This window comes from Apodemus sylvaticus, chromosome 23 (assembly GCF_947179515.1).
Source record: "Apodemus sylvaticus chromosome 23, mApoSyl1.1, whole genome shotgun sequence".
Lineage (NCBI taxonomy): Eukaryota > Metazoa > Chordata > Mammalia > Rodentia > Muridae > Apodemus > Apodemus sylvaticus.
The window spans coordinates 26,625,813-26,653,372 of record NC_067494.1 but is presented as its reverse complement, the minus strand read 5'-3'; the positions used below and the strand labels follow the sequence as shown (position 1 = coordinate 26,653,372).

The following is a 27,560-nucleotide window of genomic DNA, read 5'->3' as shown; positions in this document are numbered from 1 at the left end:
ATAATCCCCCATTCACATGAAGGTGAAATGGCTTTATAATTTAAAATTAAATAGTACGAATGGCACAAGGCTTTAAAAATGACAGAAAACCAAGCAGCCCTGAGTCTTTAGCTCTAAATACACAATTATTTCCATAAAATAAGGTAGATCTTCACCGTAATATTAAACATATTAAGCATTCTGTAGGTCATATCCAAAAACACCAGTTATTAATGGGACAACATGGATCCCATAACTCAATGTGTGGACAGCCTCCTCCCCTTGGAACAGTAATCAGTGGCCAGCAGGGGCTCAGGAGGAGACTGGTGCCCTGGCTTCCCATGCACTTACCAGCATCTGCTGTCTGAGCTGCTGGACCAGGACAGTATCCTGAAGCGCGTCCTCCCGCTGAGAGGCATCGGCCAACACATTCGCTGTGGTTTCTGCTTCCTGAAGCCACTTGACGAAGTTGTCCAGGTCTCTACGAGAAGTCTGCACCATCCGCAGCTCGGCCTCCAAGGCACTCTGTCTATCAGCAACGCTAAAAGAAACAACGTGGAAGACACAGCTCTGTGACTCCCGGGGTGACGTCATACATCACAGGCACCCAAGACAAAATTAACACACAGCCTCGGAGAAACCTCCGTCCTTTAAGCCATCAAACGGAACTGCGTGACTTTTTTTCTTCTGTGAGTCTAAAATAACCCTTAAAGAAGATGTCTAGTGACTTGTGAGATACCAGTAGAGACAGAGAAATATTAACAAAACCTAACATAAAATAATCACGCCGATAGTTTACATATCAGATTTGTACATTAAAATGATCTTTTATAGATTTATGCCAAAATCTATGAGCTGCCATAAAAGGAATGTCAATCGAAGGCAGTATCAATACACAGTCATACATCACTCACTGAATGAAAAAGAGCAAATTCAAAATAAATATTTAAGATTTAAAAACAAAATACACAGGTGAACGTGTAGAACTCAATGATGAAGCACTTGCTACAATCCCAAAGCCCTGGGCCCAGTCCCCAACACCACAAATGAAATAATAACTTTTGGCTTTTGCTAATAATCCAAGTAAATACAAGTTTATCTAATAATACTTGACTTAATAATTCAATAACGCAATAATATTTAGTAACATTAATTTAATATTTAATAGCGTCTGGAAGACACTGGACAAACAAGCTTCTATGACTGTTTCATAAGTTCTACATCCAACCTAGAGCACAGTTACCTGAATTAGACAAGATATATGCCTGTAAATTCAACATTTAAAGCTGTTTATACCTCAAAGCTTCACAGTGAGAAAATAGAGCAGTCATTTCTATTAAATGGGCACTAGGCTGGAAAGACAGATGGACCAGTGACTCAGAGTGTGTGATGAACCATCAGGAGGATAGGAGTTTGGGTCCCAGAAAGTAACAAGCCAGGTGGTCCATAGATACCTATAACTCCAGCCCCAAAGGATACGGTTCCTCTTCTGGCCTCTATACAGGCAGGAAGGCCTACACACACACACACATACACACACACACACACACACACACACAGACAGACATACAAAGACACAGACACACACAGAGAGACATACAGAGACACAGACACACACAAAGACACACACAGAGAGATATACAGAGACACAGGCACATACACACAGAGACATACAGAGATATAGACACACAGAGAGACAGACAGACAGACAGACAGAGACACAGACACACACACACAGACATACAGAGACACAGACACACACAGAAACAGACAGACATACAGAGACACAGACACATACATAGAGACAGACACACACAGAGACATACAGAGACACAGACACACACACAGACATACAGAGATATGCACACACATACACACACACAAATAAGTAAATCTTAATTTTAAAAAAGGCACCAAAATGTTTAGTCCTATTTACCTAGACCCAAGAAAATTGGAACTGCTTGTCCCTACAAAGTCTCAAACACAAATGTTTACAGCAACATTATTCAGAATAGTGAAAGAACACCACTGTTCGTCATATAAAAGAAGCACTAATCAATGGAACATTATGTGCTAATACATGAACAATTACTCAGTCATAGAATGGATAAAAAAAAGTTCTGGTAAACAATCTAACATGCCAATACCATAAAAATAGACTAAGAGAAGGCATCCAAATTCTAAATGGCGCATACTGTGAGATTCCATTTTGGCGACATCTCTAAAGCAAATAAACTGAAGAGAAGGAAAGCAGATGACTTCTCCCCCTAGGACCACAAACAACCCAAACAGGAAGTGGAGAGTAAAATACACTCCATGAAAGCAATGAGATACGACTCAGAAACTGAGACAACCTATACCCAATGTCATGGTCAGGCTCTCAAATACACACTGCTAAGTGGAAGGAGCCAGATACAAAGGACAACAGTGAATCAGTTACTGTGGCATTCTGGGATGATGCAATCATAGCAGCAACTCATCCATAAATTCCCTCTAGTCACATTTGTCTAGAAAAATAAATCCGAACTGCCTGGAGTGTTTGAATAGGCATGGCTTCCACAGACTAATCTGTGAATGCTTGGCCCACAGGGGGCACTATTAAAAGGTGTGGCCTTGTTGGAGGAAGTGTGTCACTATGGAGGTGGGCTTTGGGGCCTTTTAAGCTCAAATATAGTCAGGGTAAAAATGGTCTTTCTCCTGTTGCCTGTGGATCAAGATATAGCACTCTCAGCTCCTTTTCCAGTACCATGTCTGCGCACATGCCACCATGCTTCTTGACAGGATAACGGACTAAACATCTGAAACTGTAAGCTAGCTCCAACTAAATGTTTTCCTTTATAAGAGTTGCCATGGTCATGGTATCTCTTCCCAACAATAGAACCCTAACTAAGACACTGCCCTACTCGGAATGTGCCATCCTCTATAACTTTTTGCCAAATTCTTTTCCCAACTTTAACTTCTACTTTTCTCTCTCATATTCTCTTCGTGTCCAAGTAATGTTTCAGTTTTTTTTCTAGAATATTATTGATAGTATGACTGTGTAAAAATTTTATACCTACATTATAGTGTTCTTCCTATCATCTCTATTTAACAAGATCAAATTTATCTTTTAAAGTTTAGAGCCTCTCTCTTTGAGGCTATTCTTTCTCAGGTTTCCTCACTCTGGGTTTAAAAAGGACAGTGAGCTGCTTTATATAGAAAATAATCATGCGTATTCTAGAAAGGTCTTTAGATTCTGATCTACTTTTTCTTTCTTTCTTTTTTTTTTTTTTTTTTTTTTTTTTTTTTTTTTTGGTTTTTCTGTGTAGCCCTGGCTGTCCTGGAACTCACTCTGTAGACCAGGCTGGCCTCGAACTCAGAAATCCGCCTGCCTCTGCCTCCCATGTGCTGGGATTACAGGCGTGCGCCACCACCGCCCGGCTCTGATCTACTTTTTCTCTAAACTTTTATAATACATAGACTTTTTATCTGTCTACTTATTCTACAACCTACAGGCAGAAATTGTTTTCCATATTTCCATATTGCACAGAGTCCACACTGCAGAATTATGGTATTCATAAGATGGCAATCTGGCCATATGCTTTTGAGATTTGTTGCCAATGACATTTTCCCTCAAGAACCTATAGATAGACCACATCAAACTATACACACCATGAAGGAGGAGTATTCCAGAACCAATGAAACAAGTTCCCAACAAGAGGAAACCAAGAGGCTCTTTGATGGTGAGAAAAAAGATCAAAGAGAGAAGAGTGTGTTGTCACTCTGACTGCTCTGTAATCTCTGTATTAACTTGTCAAAACTTAAAAAAGATATACTCAAGTGGAATGTCTCAAAAAGGGAGAACATAATCAGGAGATCTAAGAAGAGATGGCACACTGAGAGAAAACGAAGACATACTCAGGATGTCATGAGTGTGAGTAGGTTCAGAAAGCACAGCAGCAGGAGAGATGCCGTCAAGATACAGATATCAGAAGTGACAGCTAACTCCCCTAACGTGGCAGACCTTGTGAAAAATTACACTGTCAGGCTGCAGAAAAGATGTGAGAAGAATTAGTTACAGGAATGAAGAAAATCATGCACAAAAAAAAAAAAAAAAAGAAAGAAAAAAAAAAACCTGAGGCAAATACTAACTTCAGATAAAGCAAAAGACACAAAGGGTCGGTGAGAGTCCCTATCTCAAGGAAACAAGACAGAGCAATACAGACAGACTTCTGGCACTCTCCTCTGGCCTGCACATGAACGCAGAAGGGTACACAAAAAGGCATATACCATGCATATATGTACACAATACACCTTCTAATTATAAAAAGGAATATTGAAATTTAGACTCTGCTTATAGAAGTCTAAATGATCTTTATATTATAACGAATTACAGTGGAGAGCATATGTATATCTGTATATGACTCAGTAGTAGAGGACTTGCCTCCTACATGCACAGACCTAATTTCTAGAACCACACAGAAAAAAAAAGGATTATCATAGTCTACACATATGTCACTTTGTATTCTGATTTCTAAAGTTAATAGACTTTATATGAAGTTTCTAATAGAATGCTATTCCCTTCTAGTTTATTAAATTTCTGTTTCTAGCATGGCATGCTAAATTTTACACACACACACACACACACACACACACACACACATTCAAACAAGCATGTTAATGAATTACTTTTAATACCTTTGTACACTACCTTCAAAAGAATAGAACCTATTTTTGCCTCCTCTGTCATTTCTTAGGAACATGGCTTAGAGTGAACCACGTAAAAATCCTTGATATATTGGTTCCAGCCTTAAAATGAAGAGCTTGGACCAGATCAGTGAATGAGCCATTTCAGACACTCTAGGAGTCCTTTTCAAACTATATAAGCCATTGCTGATATCATAGGAGCAGCTGAAAGAGTTCTTCCACAGCTGTCCTCATCCTAGCTTGAAATTCCACTTCATTAAGTGTCTCTACTTGTACAAGAAATGTTACTGCAGGAAAGATGAGCAAAGTACAGACAGCAAAGAGGTTGGGAGGCTCTGATCCCAGGACTCCTACGACCAGGCCTAGTACTGAACTCATATTCATGCAGGGCCTCGGGGTGCATGTATGTGCATATGTACATTTGGGTGAAAATCTAAGGGCAAACTGATATAATTCCTGACATACCATCTACTGTTTTAACATAGTCTGGCAGGCCATATAGGCTACACTGGCTGGTGACTGAGCCCCAAGGATCTCCCTATCTCTGTCCCCACAGCCCTGGGATTACTGGAGCACACTACCATGTTTGGATCTTTTCCTTTCTTACAAAACATGGTTCTGGGGATCCAGCTCAGGTCTTCACCCAACTCTTGATTTGCTGAGTCTCAACTAAGACCAGAAGGGGTAGAAGAAGCAAAAGGCAAAGATGACTGGATATGTGGCAAGGAGCACATTATGATGGGATTAAAAGTTTTAACTTTAGGAAATCTGTGTTCAGAAGACAATAGCAGGGACTTTTTTTTAAAATTTAAATCTATCAACCTATAAAATAAAAAAAAGAATAAGAATAGGCTGAAACATGTAAGATGTAACATTTGAAGTCTACAAAGGGTACTCTGGCTAAAATATTTTTATTCTTCAAACAAAAGAAATAACCGACTGGAGCACACAAAGAAAATAGAAATAGCTTCAACACAGAAGATATAAGGCCATCCATGGGTGACAGATTTGTGATCGTTTATATTAAAGGGAACCAGGATTTTCTAAAATATGAACTCTTAGCTTTCACATGATGTCTGCAATAAAACTCACTGTGATAGTCTATAAAACAAGCCGATGGCCATTTTGTAACATAAAATACGGCCACCTACAAAGCAGGCTTTTGAAAATGTAATTTTAAAGATGTTAGGCAGTATCTGGTATTTTAGGCTATAAAATATAATATACTATCTTATGAAGTGTGTGTATGCTTATAATTGGCCAAAGAGAATATTCTTCCCAATTTTTTACAAAATGAAAAGAAAAGGTTCTTAGGAAAGCCACAGTTGTGTGTTGCTAATTTTGATGTCTTAAAAGGTGATCTCTGCAGTGGTAGAAGGTTTAAATATATTTATCTCTTTCAGCATGGAAAATGGCAGCATCAGTCTAAGTGGCAGGTAGGGAACTTACAGTGAAGTGATTTCTTAAGATTTTGTTCATCTGAAATAGATACTAACACATACTATGGGAGAAAGGCCTTAAAAATGCACAAAAAGTATAGAAATGTTCTATGATCTTCTGGTGAGCAGTCCTTGCTACATAGAGACTATGTCTTTCCCAAAACACTTGAAAATTCATTCCTCGGGTCTTAAGGGGATGGTGTATTAAGGTACTAATGCTGAAGCGCTTAAAAAGTTAAAAAGAGGTGAAATCTCGGGGTTGTTTTGATTTGCATTTCCCTAATGATTAATGATGTTGAACATTTCTTAAGGTGTTTCTCAGCTCTCCAAAGTTCTTCATGTGAAAATTCTTTGTTTAGCTCCGTACCCCACTTTTTAATGGGGTTATTTGGTTCTCTGGGTTCTACCTTCTTGAGTTCTTTGTATATATTAGATATTAGCCCTCTGTCGGATTTAGGGTTGGTGAAGATCCTCAGTCAGAATGGCTAAGGTCAAAAACTCAGGAGACAGCAGGTCTTGGCGAGGATGTGGAGAAAGAGGAACACTCCTCCACTGCTGGTGGGATTGCAAGATGGTGTAACCACTTTGGAAATCAGTCTGGTGGTTCCTCAGAAAACTGGGCATGACACTTCCTGAGGACCCTGTTATACCACTCCTGGGCATATATCCAGAGGATTCTTCAGCATGCAATAAGGACACATGCTCCACTATGTTCATAGCAGCCCTATTTGTAGTAGCCAGAAGCTGGAAAGAACTCAGGTGTCCTTCAACGGAGGAATGGATACAAAAAATGTGGTATATTTACACAATGGAGCACTATTCAGCCATTAGAAACAATGAATTCATGAAATTAATAGACAAATGGATGGAGCTGGAGAACATCATACTAAGTGAGGTAACCCAGTCTCAAAAGATCAATCACGGTATGCACTCACTGATAAGTGGATATTAGCCTAGAAACTTTGAATACCCAGGACATAATCCACAAATTAAATGATGTCCAAAAAGAATGGAGGAGTGGCCCCTGGTTCTGGAAAGACTCAGTGCAAGAGTATAGGGGAATTCCAGAACAGGGAAGCAGGAAGGGGTAGATGGAGGAACAGGGGGAGGGAAGAGGGCTTATGGGACTTGCAGGGAATGGGGACCCAGAAAAGGGGAAATCATTTGAAATGTAAATAAAAAATATATCAAAAAAAAAAAAAAGGTTCAGACCTAAAAAAAAAAAAAAAGTTAAAAAGAAAAGCTCCACCTCCAGTTTACGATGAACGGTTGTGTATAGCATAAGAAAGCAACTACTTTCCTGTGGGGGCGCCATTGCCAATTTAAAAAAAGAAAGAAAAATAGACCACCCAGACATTTCCATAAGAGGCTGTGTTCTCTCTAGAACTTTTTTTATGTAATTATTTATTTGAACTAGATCACTACTCACATTTGCTCTTCATTTTATTAATATTATATCATTGCGTACCTTTCCCTACATGCACGGGTCTACCTTCCAAAGGCATCTTCGACCAAGTCCCAGAGCTCCTGCTGTACAATCAGCCAGAGTTGTACCTCAGTCTCCTCAGGCTAAGCCCTCATCTGGGCTTCACTGACACTGGAATTCTTCAGCCCCAAAGGACTGTGCTTTCAATCTCTGCCCTCCCCCCACCCGCATTCCTGTCTAATCTGGCTGTCCCTCCTCACAGAAAAGTTCTCTAAAATTATTTCTATAAATCGTTTGCACTTTCTCGCCTCTAGGTTGCTTTCCTCCCAAAAGCTACAGTGTCTTTCACAAGTGTTCAGTGCCTTTCACAAAATTCCATCTATCAATATTTCCACTATATCAAACCGTTGCATAGCTAACCCACCAAAGAACATCTACATCCAAAGCATATCTGAAGACTACAGTATCTGCGGCTGGATCACAATAGCCAACAACGTCTTCATTTCAAAACTAGACCCAGGAATTGCTTCCTTTCTGCTCTTCCCAATTATTCTTTTTACCCCAGTGACCTACTCCCAAAGCATGATCTACAGAGATCTAGTTGTAACCAATACAGTGTCGCTCCCAGACTTATTACCCAATAGCTTCCCGTTGCACTCATGTCAAGACTCCTGTGCTTTACAAAGTTCGTAGCTGGCTGCTGTCTTTCTCTCTCCTCACATCTCAGGCCCATGCCTTCTTACTTCTCCATGACTTTTACAGCTATTATTTATTCTGTGAGATTCTTCAGCTGGTTCTTTCTTAATCCCAGAAGTAGCTAAACTATCACCTCTGGTTTTTGCTGTCTAGCATTTACCTAAGCTCTTAAAGTCCCATTCTTGCATTGTACAGCTGACTTCATTTACAGGTTCCAAACAACCTCCTATAATTACAATAATCTTTATCCCAACTTCTTCCATACCATGTTTACACACTGCTATTTCTCTTAATAGACTGTAAGCTTTCTGGAGGTAGGCACAAGTGTGTTTGTGGTTGATTCTTCAGTACTCTTGTGGACCCTGGACAGCTGGAGGCTCATGAATAGTTCTTTAATTAAATGATTAATTCACTGATGGAATAAAAACAAATGAAGGAAAAGACAAAGAATGTATCCATTAGCCGTCTAATTTATCTGATGCAAAACTGAGAAAAATATCTGCATGGATAGGCCTGACACAAACTGAACAAAGGAACCTTCTCTCCACACACCATACAAATGGTATATCACCATGGCTGTGCTTTAAATACACAGTACGTGGGCTATTAAATAACAGAACAGAAAAATGTAGATGAATATAACTTTTATACTTTTCTCAATGTGAATGATGTGAACAAAAGAAACAGACCGGAAACCAAAGGTGACTATCGAGGAAGGAAATGGTCTTCCAAGAGGAAAAGTCACGTTGGCTGGCGCCAATCTCCGGATCTCATAATAGTGCATTAGCAAGAAGGAAAAGGCTGCCTGCACTTCCATCAATGGCCATTGACTGAACATGATAGTTGCTCATTTTACGAGCTCAGTGGTTGGGCCTGGCCAAAGGGCAGGTAGAAGAGGCAATCCTGATATGATGTCTTTCATTGGCCACTCTTAAGAGGTATTGAACAAGCCGAAAAGTGGTCCGTGCTGAAGAAGAATATATGCTTTTTGCTTAATCTACAGAGACAATAAGCAAACACAACAGAGAAAGGAAAACAAAACAGAAGCTTGGAGACACACAACAAAATTCACTGTGAAAACTACCATGGTCCAGGGACTAACAAATTCAGTCCATTTGCTTCAGAGTCTCCTATGTCCCACGCTGCCTCAAACTCCCTGTGTCACCGAGATGCCCCTGAACTCCTGATCCCACTGCCCATATCTCTTGAGCACTAGGATTACAAGCAATTGTTGCTATACTCTGTTTATGCAGGATTTGAGACTTGAACCCAGGCCTTCATGCAGACAAGACGAGCCCTCTACAATGGAGCTATATGCCCAGTCCACAGGCTCAATCTTCAGTGGACACAAAATTTCCAGCAGTCCATGTAAACTATAGCCAGTCCATGAGTATCAATGAAAAAGACAGTCTTATATCAAAAGAAAATAAAGCCATTTCACCCCTCTGTTTGAACCATATGCATGGCACTCAATCGAACAATAGTCCTTAAAGTTTTATAGTCTTTTTCTTCCCAGGATGGTTGGTTAGATCTGTGCTTTAGCTGAAGGCACTTGAATACAACATGAATTAAGCAAGTATGATGATTTCACTAAGTAAGATGATTGGATTTTTAAAAGAAGTTTCATCTATTAATAAAGACTGAGTATAACTCTAATGCATTCGTTAAAGCAGATAATCCAACACTTTATCATCAGGATCAGAAGAAACTATTCAGAATGACAAACAAGTCTACATATCAGCCACACAAAGCTCTGCAAATCGTGCCGGGAATACACGGCAGCACTGATGCTAATTTGTGTGAGCTTTTGTGGAACACAGACCAGGAGACAAGAACATTTGTGCGTGACTTTTGATCTCACAGTAGGTCTACCCATCTGCCATGATCTACTTTAAAATCAGGAAAGCTGAGACCCAGCGAGATGAAACAATTTGCTCAAGGTTCACACCAGGCCTTCTGCTTTGCCTGTATCATCCTGGAAATGCCTTAAAATAGGCGTGTGTGGCGACAGGACAAAGGGAAAATACATAGCTAATTAGTGACTTGTGAGAAACCATAGCATATAGTTACGGTATCTGATTTCCTTTATAATCCTTCAGAACAGATAATTCTATTTCTATACATATACATATATATATATATATATTCATACCCATAGACATACATATATGTATATATGCAAATAAAATGTTATTTTATCTATACAGAGTGAAAACATAAGACTAAGTAACCATTCAGACCCAAATCAGGCATCCACACTCTAAAAATTGCTATAAATTGAGTATTACTAACTCCAACACCTGAAATTCTCTGGAATCTAAAAAGTATTTCAGTACTATCATGATGCCACAGTGGAAATTTCTGTTTCTTTTTTTTTTTTTAAAACTACTTAACGTGTTATATAAATTGCCTTCTGGTTATATGTTTAAAATATATATGAATTTGTATTAATTAATTACAGTGCTGATATGGTACAAGGCTTCACATATGCTTCACTCCCTGACTTATACAGTATGTTTAAAGCATGATAAATTTCATGTTTAGATTTGAGCATCACCTCCTATATCTGTCACTATGTGTCTGTAAATATCTCCAAGTCCAAACCACTTCTTGTCCCAAGCATCTCAGATAAAGGATACTCGACTTGTGCGAACATATTTTTACTATCAAAATTTGCAATAAGTAGTTAACTGTCATTAAGAATGTAAAGCAAAGATCTAAGAATTTCTATACATTTCAAAATGAATGTATCTATATTACAGATCATCTTCAAGGAGGTTTAGGGAATCAAACATCCTAATATTTACGCTGCTAGGAGGTAGCCATTCCCTCTGCAATAAAGGGGAAATAAACTATAATTAAGGCGCTCACATCAAAGGGCAGCTGCCCTGTTATCAGGGCTGGTGGGATTCTACACTGTAGATAAGGAAATGAGGACCTTTAAAAGGGAATGGTCAATTTCAATTCATACCAAACATCATCTCCACTGAAGGCTGATATTAAACTTTAAGAATTACAGCCACTAGCATTATTGCATATGCAAGTATGATAGCCCCTTCGCCTCTGCACGATTCTGCTGACAATGATGTATATTCAGAGCTCAGCTGTGACGTAAGAGGAAGCGATGATAAAGGGCTGTCGGGGACCATCAGAGTGGCACAGTGGTCACGTGCTAGAGCTTGTTCTGTTATTCACGGAAGCTGCCATATCTTTAGTCTGATCTGTTTGTTCTCCATACACAGTGCAGATAGCGCCAGTAAATAGAATCGCAGATCTGAGGGACAAGCGGGCATTCACCAGCAACAGCTGACATTCTGATAACAAAGAAAGAAATTAAACTCCTGGTAAAGGATGCAAGAGCCCGACTCTGTAGGCAAAAAGGCAAAGATTCGAATTTCAGTTATGCCAGATGAGCTGTGTAAATCTGGGGAACTCTCTACCTCCTCTGTGCTTCCTTTTGCAACCAATGCAATGCGGAGGAAGATGCTTCCAGTCTCTTAAGGCTGTGGGCGAATTACAGGAGAGCCAGGTGAAGTGCCTACCGCTGTGAGAGACAATGAGAAGCCAATGAGATCCACCCTCAAAAACCACAGCAGACACTCACAGGAGACAGCAGCTGATTAAGCTTGTCTTCCGTGTTTCGGAATTCCGAGCATGGAGAGTCTTACCGGCTTATGGTCTTAAGAAATTGTCGTCTGCATTCTATGTGACTTTTATCTTCACTGAGCTTGACGGTGTTAGGCTAGACCACGTGCTCCTTCTCAAAGGAGTTGCTAGGTGGATCTACCCCAGAGTGGTGGTAGAAAAATGTACTCCTTTTTTCTGTGTAACTAAAATCCTTAAGTACATAGGATGGAAACAGACACATGGAACACTCCACTATTAATAAAGCTTCAAAGATAATCAGGAAGATTCCAAGTTTGATCTCACTCTGAGCTACACTGCAAGTTAGGCTCCATTAGTAAGACTCTGCTCTGCCCCCAGAATAATTCATTAACTAATTAATTAAAATATCAGTGGAAGGAGTCTTAAAAGCTTCCAGTGGAAGAAAATTTAAAAAGCAGAAAAATATTGGTCTATCTTATAAAGTCTGTCTTTATAAGAGCAATGTCAAAAACACAAAAGAAGGTTAATAGAATCTCACGCCTTGCTTCAGAAAGTAAGGAATGGTTTATATATTCCCAAGAGATGTCTATTTAGGATAGTTAAAGATTTGACAGACACACAGTTTCAATACAGAAGCTGAAGCTGTCACTCAGGAAGGATTGTGTGAGCCAGGGTTTTGTTGTATTTTCCCAACCGCATAAAGAACAATATGACCTAAATCGTGTCTGAATGTTAAATAGGAATTCTCATTTCTAAAACAACTCAGAAACAGAATAAAGTGAAGCACGCGTTTTCACTAGGACAAAACTGGGGCTCGGTGGCTATCTCAGCATTGATAAATGAGAGATCACCTTGGAATATAATTCGTTTTTAATTGCCTCTTCCATCTAGCTTAAGTGTGGCTATGGACTGTCTTAGAGTATTTACAAAGTAGAGCCTCAGTGGTGCTAAACAAAGCGGGCTGTTCATTTCAGTGAGTGCTCAACTTTTTGGAATTGCTTACAAAAAAGCAAAACAAACAAACAAACAAAACAAAACAAAAAAACAAAGCCATGTTTCTTCCACAAGTAATTTCTGGAACTGGATGAAACAATTTTAAGGAGTACTTCACTCACTGTGGCTTTTAATCCAACTCCCTCCCTGTCTTAGTTATGCGATCTATGCATGGCATGATATGAGAACGCTGTACTGCTGAAACTGCCGAGATCACAGCCATTTTACCTTTAACATATGGCAAGGTTGTGTGTTTGTCAGGGTCCTTATAGAGAACCTGAGTGTGTATCCAACACACATGCACTCAAGCTCTCCCCTCAGGATCTTCTTCACGGAGTTTCAGAACCATGTTAAAGAATCTAACCAACAATCATCTCTAGAGGTCCAACATGGTGGTTTGGGGCCTGAAGGTGCATTCTGCCCAGCCTAGCACCCTGAGCTAGAGCTCTGGAACATAAGCAGGAGAAAAAGAGAATCAACTCCTACGAGTGATTCTATGATCTCTATATGAGTGCAGTGGTGCCCATGGATACACTCATGCATGAGCATGCACACAGGGCACATGCATATACACATGTGCATACACATGTACACTCATGTGCACACACCCACATATGCACGCAGTGCACACGTGTTCATATATACACACATGCACATATGTATACATATGCACACACACACACATACACACACACACAGGTGCACACACAATTTAAAACACATCTAGAGGCAAAAATTCTTTTCTGTTAAGTTACCATTAAATTTTTAGAATTATTTTAACATGAAATGCTCTGGTATCAATTTTATCTACTACAAAATAAATATGTTTTGGAATCAAAATCATTTTTAGGAAATTGCATTTAGCAAAGAAAAGAAGCTATAGTTTCACTTACATACGGGCACTGACAGTATGATGTATAAATATTTTAACTGATGATGGACAGACGTAAACACGGAATCTGGAAAAATGCTAACTCTGCCTATGCTTTCTCAAACCCTGCAAGACTGAGTGAGTGAAATCCTCTTTTAGAAACACATATGTTCTTTCGTGCTTTTCCTTACATAATGAGAAGCCAACGATGGAAAGAAAAGATAATCAATTAACCAAAACTTGGCACACAGAGTATTTCAGAGGTCAGATACTGTAGATTCATAGTATCTGGTCCTCATTTGAGAATATCCCATCCAAAAATCACACACTATTACAAGGAACAATTAGTACTAAAATTAGCCTGATGAAGGTACAGCTATCTGTGTTCTACCCGAGAACTACAAAATGTATTCTAAATAATACAAAAGAGGCATGGGGGAAAATAAGAAAACTTGAAAAATAATACTAGCAAGGTTTATTTTTAAAAATACAGTGTTAAAATATCAAGAAGATATAAAAACACATACTCTGCACAAAATATAATGATGTGAATTTTGTTCATCAGAATTTAAAAGTAGAACAAAATACACTTCTAATATTTGCCTATTTATCTTGTTTCCATGGGAAAGTGAAAGGAACTGGATGTTCCCATAGGAGGTGTACATGGTCCAACCCGGGCTTTCTTGTTACCTTTGCTTGAGATTGACCCATGATGTTTTCAAATACTCCGTGGTTTCTTCCACATTCCTTGTGTCATCACTACTGTATTCTTCCAGAAGTTTCTGCAGGACATTATCAAATGCCATGATGACACCGTCACCAGACCCCAGTTCTTGAAGCAATAGCTAAGGTATAAATTGAAGCACAGTCAGTCACTCAGTGACCAATACTACCCACCCCTAATCACTGTCACTCAGTAACTAGTACTACCCACCCAAGGTTACTCAATAACTACTACTACCAAACCCTCATATTCCTGGAATGTCTTAGCACATTTTAGACCCAGAAATCATGAGAAGAAAGCAAGAGGACAAACTCTCAAGTTTAAGCCAAAACAATCAAATCAAAGTAATCCTGGAAGTACCGGGGGGGGGGGGGGGGGGGAGGGGAAGAAGAGCATTTCTTTTTTTTTTTTTTTTTTTTTGTGATTCCTAGTTTTATTTTTTTTTATTCGATATAATTTATTTACATTTCAAATGATTTCCCCTTTTCTAGCCCCCCCACTCCCCGAAAGTCCCGCAAGCCCCCTTCTCTTCCCCTGTCCTCCCACCCACCCCTTCCCACTTCCCCGTTCTGGTTTTGCTGAATACTGTTTCACTGAGTCTTTCCAGAACCAGGGGCCACTCCTCCTTTCTTCTTGCACCTCATTTGATGTGTGGATTATGTTTTGGGTATTCCAGTTTTCTAGGTTAATATCCACTTATTAGTGAGTGCATACCATGATTCACCTTTTGAGTCTGGGTTACCTCACTTAGTATGATATTCTCTAGCTCCATCCATTTGCCTAAGAATTTCATGAATTCATTGTTTCTAATGGCTGAATAGTACTCCATTGTGTAGATATACCACATTTTTTGCATCCACTCTTCTGTTGAGGGATACCTGGGTTCTTTCCAGCATCTGGCAATTACAAATAGGGCTGCTATGAACATAGTAGAACATGTATCCTTATTACATGGTGGGGAGTCTTCTGGGTATATGCCCAGGAGTGGTATAGCAGGATCTTCTGGAAGTAAGGTGCCCAGTTTTCGGAGGAACCGCCAGACTGATTTCCAGAGTGGTTGTACCAATTTGCAACCCCACCAGCAGTGGAGAAGTGTTCCTCTTTCTCCACACCCTCTCCAACACCTGCTGTCTCCTGAATTTTTAATCTTAGCCATTCTGACTGGTGTAAGATGAAATCTTAGGGTTGTTTTGATTTGCATTTCCCTAATGACTAATGAAGTTGAGCATTTTTTAAGATGCTTCTCCGCCATCCGAAGTTCTTCAGGTGAGAATTCTTTGTTTAACTCTGTACCCCATTTTTTAATAGGGTTGTTTGGTTTTCTGGAGTCTAACTTCTTGAGTTCTTTATATATATTGGATATTAGCCCTCTATCTGATGTAGGATTGGTGAAGATCTTTTCCCAATTTGTTGGTTGCCGATTTGTCCTCTTGATGGTGTCCTTTGCCTTACAGAAACTTTGTAATTTTATGAGGTCCCATTTGTCAATTCTTGCTCTTAGAGCATACGCTATTGGTGTTCTGTTCAGAAACTTTCTCCCTGTACCGATGTCCTCAAGGGTCTTCCCCAGTTTTTTTTCTATTAGCTTCAGAGTGTCTGGCTTTATGTGGAGGTCCTTGATCCATTTGGATTTGAGCTTAGTACAAGGAGACAAGGATGGATCAATTCGCATTCTTCTGCATGCTGACCTCCAGTTGAACCAGCACCATTTGTTGAAAAGGCTATCTTTTTTCCATTGGATGTTTTCAGCCTCTTTGTCGAGGATCAAGTGGCCATAGGTGTGTGGGTTCATTTCTGGATCTTCAATCCTGTTCCATTGATCCTCCTGTCTGTCACTGTACCAATACCATGCAGTTTTTAACACTATTGCTCTGTAGTATTGCTTGAGGTCAGGGATACTGATTCCCCCAGATTTCCTTTTGTTGCTGAGAATAGTTTTAGCTATCCTGGGTTTTTTGTTGTTCCAGATGAATTTGATAATTGCTCTTTCTAGCTCTGTGAAGAATGGAGTTGGGATTTTGATGGGTATTGCATTGAATCTGTATAGTGCTTTAGGCAAAATGGCCATTTTAACTATATTGATTCTGCCGATCCATGAGCATGGGAGGTTTTCCCATTTTTTGAGGTCTTCTTCCATTTCCTTCTTCAGAGTCTTGAAGTTCTTGTCATACAGATCTTTCACATGTTTGGTAAGAGTCACCCCAAGATACTTTATACTGTTTGTGGCTATTGTGAAGGGGGTCATTTCCCTAATTTCTTTCTCAGCCTGCTTATCCTTTGAGTATAGGAAGGCCACTGATTTGCTTGAGTTGACTTTATAACCTGCCACTTTGCTGAAGTTGTTTATCAGCTGTAGGAGCTCTCTAGCGGAGTTCTTTGGGTCACTTAGGTAGACGATCATGTCGTCTGCAAATAATGATAGTTTGACTTCTTCCTTTCCAATTTGTATCCCTTTGACCTCCTTATGTTGTCGAATTGCCCGAGCTAGTACCTCAAGTACAATATTGAAAAGATAAGGAGAAAGGGGGCAGCCTTGTCTGGTCCCTGATTTCAGTGGGATTGCTTCAAGTTTCTCTCCATTTAGTTTGATGCTGGCTACCGGTTTGCTGTATATTGCTTTTACTATGTTTAGGTATGGGCCTTGAATTCCTGTTCTCTCCAAGACTTTAAGCATGAAGGGATGCTGAATTTTGTCAAATGCTTTTTCAGCATCCAATGAAATGACCATGTGGTTTTGTTCTTTGAGTTTGTTTATGTAGTGGATTGTATTGATGGATTTCCGTATATTGAACCAACCCTGCATTCCTGGGATAAAGCCTACTTGATCATGGTGGATGATCGTTTTGATGTGTTCTTGGATTCGGTTGGCAAGAATTTTATTGAGTATTTTTGCATCGATGTTCATAAGGGAAATTGGTCTGAAGTTCTCTTTCTTTGTTGGATCTTTGTGTGGCTTTGGTATCAGCGTAATTGTGGCTTCGTAGAAGGAATTGGGTAGTGTTCCTTCTGTTTCTATTTTGTGGAATAGTTTGAAGAGTATTGGTGTTAACTCTTCTTTGAAGGTCTGGTAGAATTCTGCACTGAAGCCATCTGGTCCTGTGCTTTTTTTGGTTGGAAGACTTTCTATGACTCCTTCTATTTCTTTAGGCATTATGGGACTGTTTAGATGGTCTAGTTGGTCCTGATTTAATTTTGGTATTTGGTATCTGTCAAGGAAATTGTCCATTTCCTCCAGATTCTCCAGTTGTGTTGAGTATAGGCTCTTGTAGTAGGATCTGATGATTTTTTGGATTTCCTCAGTTTCCGTTGTTATATCTCCCTTTTCATTTCTAAGTTTGTTAATTTGGATACTTTCTCTGTGCCCTTTGGTCATTCTGGCTAAGGGTTTATCTATCTTGTTGATTTTCTCAAAGAACCAGCTCCTGGTATTGTTGATTTTTTGTATGGTTCTCTTTGTTTCTACTTGATTGATTTCGGCCCTGAGTTTGATGATTTCCTGCCTTCTACTCCTCCTGGGCGAAATAGCTTCTTTTTGTTCCAGGGCTTTCAGGTGTGTCATTAAGCTGGTAATGTATGCTCTCTCCATTTTCTTTTTGGAGGCACTCAGGGCTATGAGTTTTCCTCTTAGCACTGCTTTCATTGTGTCCCATAGATTTGGGTATGTTGTGTTTTCATTTTCATTGTGTTCTAAAAAGTCTTTAATTTCTTTCTTTATTTCTTCCTTGACCAAGGTATCATTGAGTAGAGTATTGTTCAGTTTCCACGTGTATGTGGGTTTTCTGTTGTTTCTGTTGCTATTGAAGACCACTTTTACTCCATAGTGATCAGATAGGAGGCATGGGATTAGTTCGATCTTCTTATATTTGTTGAGGTCTGTCTTGTGACCAATTATATGGTCGATTTTGGAGAAGGTACCATGAGGTGCTGAGAAAAAGGTATATTCTTTTGTTTTAGGATAGAATGTTCTATATATATCTGTTAAATCTAATTGGTCCAAAGCTTCAATTAGTTTCATTGTGTCCCTGTTTAGTTTCTGTTTTCCTGATCGGTCCATTGAGGAAAGTGCAGTGTTGAAGTCACCCACAATTATTGTGTTAGGTGCAATGTGTGCTTTTAGTTTTAATAAAGTTTCTTTTACAAAAGAGGGTGCCCTTACATTTGGGGCATAGATGTTCAGGATTGTCAGTTCTTCTTTTTGTATTTTTCCTTTGACCAGCAAGAAGTGTCCCTCAGGGTCTCTTTTGATGACTTTGGGTTGAAAGTCAATTTTATCTGATATTAAAATGGCTACTCCAGCTTGTTTCCTGAGACCATTTGCTTGTAAAATTGTCTTCCAGCCTTTTACTCTAAGGTAGTGTTTGTCTTTGACCCTGAGGTGTGTTTCCTGTAAGCAGCAAAATGTAGGGTCCTGTTTACGTATCCATTCAGTTAGTCTGTGTCTTTTTATTGGGGCATTAAGTCCATTGATGTTAAGAGATATTAAGGAATAGTGATTGTTACTTCCTATCATTTTTGACGTTATTTTTTAAATTTGAATGCTTAACTTCTTTTGGGTTTGATGAAAGGTTACTATCTTGCTTTTTCCAGGGTGAAGTTTCCCTCCTTGTATTGGTGTTGTCCTCCTATTATCCTTTTTAGGGCCGGGTTTGTGGATAGATATTGGGTAAACTTGGTTTTGTCATGAAATATCTTAGTTTCTCCATCTATGGTGATTGAGAGTTTTGCTGGATATAGTAGTTTTGGTTGGCATTTGTGTTCTCTTAGAGTCTGCATGAGATCTGCCCAGGACCTTCTAGCCTTCATAGTCTCAGGTGAAAAGTCTGCTGTGATTCTGATAGGTCTTCCTTTATATGTTACTTGGCCTTTTTCTCTTACTGCCTTTAGTATTCTTTCTTTGTTTAGAACATTTGGTGTTTTGATTATTATGTGACGGGAAGTATTTCTGTTCTGGTCCAGTCTGTTTGGAGTTCTGTAGGCTTCTTGTATATTCATGGGCATCTCTCTCTTTAGGTTAGGGAAGTTTTCTTCCATAATTTTATTGAAGATATTTGCTGGCCCTTTAAGTTGTAAATCTTCACTCTCCTCTATGCCTATAATCCTTAGGTTTGGTCTTCTCATTGTGTCCTGGATTTCCTGGATATTTTGGGTTACAAGCTTTTTGCATTTTGCATTTTCTTTAACTGTTGAGTCCATGGTTTCTATGGAATCTTCAGCATCTGAGATTCTTTCTTCTATCTCTTGTATTCTGTTGTTGATATTTGTATCTCTGTCCCCTGATTTCTTCCCAAGGCTTTCTATCTCCAAAGTTGTCTCCCTTTGAGTTTTCTTAGTTGTTTCTACTTCTGATTTTAGATCCTGGATGGTTTTGCTTAGCTCCTTCACTTGCATGTTTGTGTTTTCCTGTAATTCTTTAAGAGATTTTTGTGTTTTCTCTTTCATGAGCTCAGCCTGTTGACCAAAGTTCTCCTGTATTTCTTTAAGAGATTTTTGTGTTTCGTCTTTCATGACCTCAGCCTGTTGAGCAAAGTTCTCCTGTATTTCTTTAAGTGTTTTTTGCATTTCCTCCTTGTTGGCTTTTGTATTCTCCTGGATTTCTTTCAATGATTTTTGTGTTTCCCTTGCAAGGGCTTCTACCTTTTGATCCATTGTCTCCTGAATTTCTTTATGTATGACCTTCATGTGTTCCTGTACCAGCATCATGACCAGTGATTTTAAATCCAAATCTTGTTTTACTGGTGTGATGGGGTATCCAGGACATGTTGGTAGAGGAGAATTGGGTTCAGATGTTGCCATATTGCCTTGATTTCTGTTAGTGACGTTCCTGCGTTTGCCTTTTGCCATCTAGATCTCACTGGTGTTAGTTTATCTTGTCAGTGCTGGACTCACCAGTGCAAGCTGCCCCTTCCCAGTTGGCCTCTGGTGCACAGCTTACCTCCTGCACTGCTTGTAGACAGTGTGCTGCTGCCCAGGCTGTTCAGATCCCAAAGCAGGCACCCGAAGGCTCCCGCTGGGGCCCGCTGGATTCACTGGAGCACACTGACTTCTCCCAGCTGGCCGCCCGGAAGCCCAGCTAGCCACTTGCAGGAGTTGGAGATGTAATGCTGCCGCCCAGACTGATCTGGATCCGGAAGCGGAGAGAGTAGAGCTAAGGGCTTCTGCCTGAGGCCTTGCCCCAGATTGTGTCTGTGGAGCAGATGGAGCCCGTGTGCACTCCCAGGGAGTGGCGACGGTGTATGCTACTGTGACCTCCCCTGAGTTCCGCTCACTCCGCTGGGCAGCCGATCTGCCAACCGGGCTATCGCACACAAGGTTAGCCTGGCCGCCCAGTCCCTGAGTCCAGGCAAAAGCCTGGGAGGCCAAGGTCCGAGCAAAGTTCCCCTACGGCTTTGACTGTTAATTGGGTTTGCCAGGTGACTAGGATGGCGGGGTGTGCGCCCGCGCTCCCTGAAAGCGCCGGGAGAGTCTGCTTTGCTAACAATCACCTGGGCGGGTTGACTCACAGATGGCCCACCAAGCCGCCCAGTTCTTGGGGTCAGTCCTGTGCCTTTTGGGGCCTGGACCCCCGCTTTGTTAGCCTTAGGCTATGCCTGTTACAGGTCTGCCCGCCTGAGCTCTCTGTCGTCCTGCAGGCAAAATGGCGGCGGCGCGCTCGCAGGCCTGGGCAAAAAACCTCCTGGTTGGGTTGGCACCCTGATGGCCCCCCGACCCGCCCAGGGCCTGGGTGCAGGCCAACGCCCGTCGGGCTCAGACCACCGCGGTGTTGGCCTCGGATTATGTTTGTGTACCTCAGTCTGTCCGATTCCTGGAGTACGGAACCAAGATGGATCCTCCTCTCCTGACTGGTGGGAGGCCGAGTTCTGAAGTGGCCTCCGTGCAGGAAAGGCGCCGCACAACTGCAGCTGCTTGCTGTCCGGCTGGTCAGCGAAGGTCAGTGGTCGTGGGCGCAGGGCCTAACTGGTCCCTGTGACGCCTTGGTTCCACTGCTGATGGCCCTTCAGCTGGAGCAGCCACTGCTGCCGCTGCTGCAGCCGCCGCCGCCGCCGCCGCCCAAGAAGAGCATTTCTATATATACTATATATACTATACTATAGTATACTATAGTAGTCCGAAGTCCCAGGCAGTTTTGGGAGGTGGACACCCTCTTCTGACCTCTATAGCCACCTGTACTCATGCATAACACATACACATACTTAAAAAACTAACAAAAATACATGTTTAAAAGAGAACTGCCTGAGGAAGCAGGTGCCTAGTGGGTGAGAGTAAAATATTACCCACTGAGATTTCTGGCTTGCTCAAACCCTGATAGTCCCAGAATGCCCTGGTCATTCTTTTTGCTGTGTATCTAATTCTCACAGAACAATGAATCCTATTAACCCAAACTGAGCTCTTCTGGAGAAACATCAAAGATTGCCATGGTGGAAATTTGCTGCCCCTTAACTCCAGATCAGGTGAAGTGTTTGCAAAGATAACAGTAGGAATGCATCAGGCAGTCAATCAAGAGTTGTTCAGCATTCATCTACACATCTACACAGATGCTCAGTGTGTCGCAGGCACAATCCCCTTCACAGTTTCTCAACCCTGAGTGGGGCGGGGGGCATCTATCAATCAATCAAGAAGGGTAGCTGATGTCATTCGTGTCTGTAATGCTCTTGTGGCAATTGTGAAAGAAAAAGCCACCTTGAGGCTTTAGAAAGAGCATACATGTTGTACATTAGAGCAGCAGAAAATCCATATCCAGTACTTGTGAAAGACTGCTCCCAAACCTTTCCACTCCACACACATCCTAATTCACGCACATCCCTTAGAGAAAACAGCATAGCGCTTGCACAATAAGACATGCGCACCTTCCGGTGCACTTTAAATCTCCTGTGGGTTGCTTGCAGGGCTTAAAACACTGGTTCTCAACCTGTGGGTCGAGACCCTTTGGAAGTCAAACTGTTCTTTCACATATCAAATATCCTGTATATCAGGTATTTACATCACTATTCATAACAGTAGCAAAGTTCCAGTTATGACGTAGCAAGAACAATAATTAAATGGTTGGGGGTCACCACAACATAAGGAACTCAGTTAAAGGGTCACAGCATGAGGAAGGTTGAGAACCACTGGCTTAAAATGACATCAATGCTTCTTAATCAGTTGTCCTATTGTTGGAGTCACAGGATAATGACAAGCTAACAAAAAATTCATATGTGTCCATCTTAAAATCTGTACACATGGATGCCTCAGATCAGAAGGCCAACTGCATTCTGGGTATAAAGATGGAAACACTGATGCACATTTTTAATTAGATTTTTCTAGTCATGTGTACAAAAGCTTCACTCTTACTTTGGGGCAATTGACAAGAATCATAAATACATAGGACAATTCAGACACTAATAGGCTTGGCCAGATGGGTTTTAAACGATACCCATGAGAAGTTCTCATGTGCAGAGATTTAAGGCATTATTTGCAGGTTTCCAATTTTCTTCCCACACTTTTCTAGATTACTACATTCTTCCTAAATGTACATTTTCATCTCGGGCAATCAGAAGGACAAATACAAAGTGTAACCACACGTCCAACCCAAGAAATTTTCTATGACTATAGAAGGAATTTTTAAATAACACGCTTTAAACCGTAAGTGTTCAATATTCTCAGCACTATAATGAAATCGGCCATGAAAATTTTGCTACCGATAAACACAGAATTAGAGACACGACACCGAGGTATGATCTGGCTTGCATGCTGCAGAAGCACTCAGATTCAAATAATCTCCCGAGACAGCAAAGGGCCAATGAATGAGGAATCCTTTGTAGATGCTAACTATGGCTTCGCTCACACAAGAGCAGGCTCCTGCTCATTATGTCTTTAGACATCTTCCCAAAATAACAAAAACCCTGTGATTAAATCCCCATAAATTTCAACATGTATGTCTAAGAACTTGGAAAACAGTGAGAGCCCCTAATTAAGGCTAACAATATAAAACGAGTCAGTCTACCAAATGACTGCACCAAAATCTAGCCAGCGCTCCTTACTTGGTTATCAGAAACTTGTTTGCTGAGTGGGTCCCGGCGCGCCTGCTGCAGCATGTAGAGGCGAGCCTCGTACTTTCTCATGAGCTCTTCCGTCTCTTCCCTGTGATCATCCCACCGCAGGCTGTCCACAACCATGTCCTCCAGCTGCTGCCGCCGCAGCTCCACACCATGCTGTGTACTCTCCCACTGGGTCTTCAGCTTTTCCACTGGGGAGTGGGATTAAAAAGAAACCCTTTAAAGCAAGTGCCAAGGGAAGAAAAGACATGATCCTAAACATGTCCTAAATAGAAGTAGAAACAGAAAGAGTGGAAGATGATAAACATGTCTTAAAGGAATTCTATGTGCACCTGCCACAATATTATATACACATATAATATGATGTATTATTATAGCTTATATAGTTAGCAATGCTATATAATATATACAGGGGTTGGAGATATGGCTTGCACATTATGTACAGTGTAACAAAATATATTACACATCACACTACTGTATAAATATAGATATATGTAGACAGGGCTTTGTAACCCATGCTGGTCCCTACTTGCGATTCTATTGGCTCAGCTCCCTGAGTGCTGAGATTGTCAGCCTATTCCGCCATGCCCAGATCACCAATTTGTCTTCCTTCAGTGCTGGGTTCAAGCCCGGGGCATTTCACATACCCAGGAACCACTTTACCATTGAGCTACATACACGGCTCTTCTAAATTGCTTTGTTTATGTAAGGCAGTCTTCCTGTGTTTCCCAGACAAGCCTTGAACTTGCAACTCCCCTGCTGTGGTTTCCCAAGTTTACATCCAGGACTGAGTCACCTCACCACGTGTATTTCTAAAACTATTCCTGAACAGGGAAAACTTGAATATGGTTTATGTTAAATATACTAGTCATCTAATAACAAAATATATCTACTAAATTGATATTTAAAAAATAAAGACAATTCCCTAGTTTCCGTATTTCACAGAACCTGGTTTGACAATGACACCTAATGGCAGTCTCGGATAGGACTTTAACAAAAAGACACAGTCTCCTTCTGCCTAACAATGACAGTCCCTCAGGCAAAGAACACTTTTTATATTTGCTCTAGTCTAGCGTGAGGCCCTTCTGACAGGCAATATTTTACATGTTCAACAGAAATACTGAGAATGAAGAAACTGCAAGTTCTGCATACCTATGAGTTCTCAGTCATAAAATCTCATGCTGGCTTTTTACCACTCCGCCCCCACTGCTTCTCCTTTCTCTCAGTCCGGCTTTCTCTACCGTCTCTGTCTCTGATCCTTACCTTCTCCCCATTCCCTCCCCAACACTGGCCCCTCTCCTTTCTTTTATCCTTATTTTTAAATCCTGGATCTGAAAAAAGAGAGAGACCTATCGAAATTTAAACTTCGGTCCATTATCACAAGGAAAGCTCATGGCTGTGGGCTGAAATATCAATAAATAACAGTTCCACATATCAGCCCATGAATGGCAGACGCAAGGCTCAGTGATGCTCTGGATGCTAAACAACCTCAAGGGCGCAAAAGAGTGAGCCCAAGGAGAGCTTAACTCCAAGACAAAACTGCAGCTGAGAATCTGGAGTTGCTGCCCCTGCAGAACCCAGACTGCAGGCCCCAACACTAACATGGAAGCACACAGCCATCTGTTACTCCAGTCCTGGGAGATACAATGCCCTAATCTGTTCTCCATGGACACCAGCAGTCACAGGGTGCACATATTTACATGTTATACAGACTTACAAGCAAGCAAAACACTCACAAGTGTACAGTCTTTGAAAATTGAAAAGACTGTGGTTTAGTTACAATGGAACATTCTGGTAAAATTCTTAAGATTACATGTGGTCATCGTAAATCACAAAGCTATGGACTTAGAGCTTTCCGGAAGTCTGAGAGACTTACATGTCATAAACTCCATTAAACTGTTCAATGAGTTATAATTTTTAAGACATGTCCATTGAGATTCTCTGGGGGTATATTGTTTTAATAATGTAAGAAAATTATTGAAAGTTTTAACTGAAGGGAAGAAAAGACAGAACCATCACGGTAGTCTAATCCTCACTAAGTACTGTTAGCCAATTTTACTACTCATAAGTTCAATGATTTGCACAGATACAAGCTAAAGTATCAAGTGACAGCAAATATCATTGGCTTATCACGAAAAATAAACTATCCTATTCATTATAAATGATAATCATGTTACAATTAGTGCCGCAGGAGCTGGTAAGGGCTCTCTGCACATACACAATAATGATGAAGATAAATTAGTTGGGGAGTGAGAAAGACGAGGAGAGGAAAAAGAGGAGAAGACAGAGACCAGAGACAGAAATAAGTGTGTGTGTGTGTGGGGGGGGGATATTCAGGAGATAGAAACTCTGTTGTCAGAGAGAGGGGGGGGGAGAGAGAGAGAGAGAGAGAGAGAGAGAGAGAGAGAGAGAGAGAGAGAGAAGAGAAGAGAAGAGAAGAGAGAGAAGAGGGAGGAGGAGGGGAGAGGGGGAGGAGAGGAGGAGGGAAGGAAGGAGGGGGGAGACAGAGAGAGGCAGAAAGACAGAGCGAGAGCTAGCACCCAAGTGAGTGTTAGGGTTGTAGCTCGGCCGAGTGCTTTCCCAGCACGCAGAAGATCCTGGGCTCAATCAGCAACACTGTCTAAGCTTGATATGGTGATGTCAGCCAGCCACCCACTTGCTCAGGGAAAAAAAAAATCTAATTAAAATAAGTCCTGATAAGATGATCAGAAGGGAAAATGAAATGGGGCTGGAAATGGTTTGGTGCTGGGAACAGAGAAGATGTCCCACCAAGAGGGGGAGGAAAGGTGACTGCAGAGTGCTCCCTAATATCAGAGTGCTCCATCATAAAAGATCCACAGTCAATCAATTATCAAAATCAGGGAGATGGAAGGAAAGTGGCTGTTTGAGTAGAAATAAGTCAGTGCCACCCATCACTCACAGTCCCCAGCTAACTGCTTCCTTCAAGAACCACTTTGCTCCGTTTATTTTGAAAGCCAAACCCATCTATTAAGCTTATAGCTGAATGCCCTCCCTCCAGAAAAATTCGACCAGAAAAATTCGACTTGATTCGCCCCGTTTACATTCTCACACATATTTAATTGAGTCCCTCACAGTCTGCCTAGTGGGAAGACCACAGGCCAGAAAGGTGAGTGGGCACAGTCTGTGCACGGGAAAGGAGATTAAAGTAGCTAAGAGCTCTAGAGGGACTTGACGGGGAAGCAGGCTGTACCAAGAACTAAAGATAGAAAACGCCGTCCACTGGGGAAGGCACGTGGGTGGGAAGGATTCACAGAGGGGGGGACACTTTAGCTGCTGAGTAATCTCACCCCAGGAGAAGACCAAAACTAGGGTTCAGGGTGGGGGCGGGGGAAGAGTATGACTAAAAATACTGGAAATGTCAGGAGCTTTGAGCAGGGATCTGAAGCAGGTCAGGTCTGCAAGGAAAAGGGGCTGAGGGGAAAGGCTATAATAGCCACCAGACACCATTTGTTGCGAATCAGACTTGGTTCCGTGTGTGACACAGACATAGGCTCCTCAACGCCAACACTAACTACAAACAGGGACACTGGTTGGTTAGCGCTTTATCCGCTCTTTTTATTGGCTGTTTAATTTTCTTTTTAACTGAGGCGTCCCCACACAAGAGCCGACCACAGAGCATGGATGGCGTATGTATCTCACGGAAGCTTAAAAGAGATGGTGACAGCCAGTTTCTGTGAACAAGGCACAATGGCAGCATGGATTTATGTGACTATGAGTTTGACTGGTTTTATTCCATCTGATGCCTCAAAAAAATATCCTAATATTGGCAAGCATGGTGGTGCATGCCCTTAATCCCAGAACTCAGGAGGCAGGGGCAGGTAAATATTTATGACTTCTGGGCCAACCTGGTCTACAAAGCAAGTTCCAGGACAGCCATGACTCTGTTACACAGAGAAACCCTGCCTCAGAAGGAAAAATATATAGAAGAAAAATCCTAACATAAGAGAAAAAAATTAAATGTATAAGAGTTCAGAAGGGAGATATAAGTATGAAGAGGCTGTCAAAAAAATTGAAGGAAAAAATAAAAGAGAGAGAAAAGCATTTTCTTCTAAGAGGACTAATGACCAAATAACATTTATTTCTAGTA

At 41.0% G+C, this 27,560-nt stretch overlaps 1 protein-coding gene across 5 annotated transcripts in view; it reads right to left on the bottom strand.

Moving 5' to 3' along the window:
* The window catches only part of Utrn (utrophin), a 508,244-nt gene that overhangs the window by 253,049 nt on the left and 227,635 nt on the right, over positions 1-27,560 (bottom strand). For all 5 annotated transcript variants that reach the window (XM_052169847.1, XM_052169848.1, XM_052169850.1 and 2 more), the window contains 3 exons: positions 23,438-23,643; positions 14,387-14,541; positions 331-520 (listed from right to left, as the gene is read on the bottom strand). In XM_052169847.1, coding sequence (XP_052025807.1) covers positions 331-520; positions 14,387-14,541; positions 23,438-23,643 — 551 coding nt within the window. The remainder of the gene's footprint in view (positions 1-330; positions 521-14,386; positions 14,542-23,437; positions 23,644-27,560) is intronic.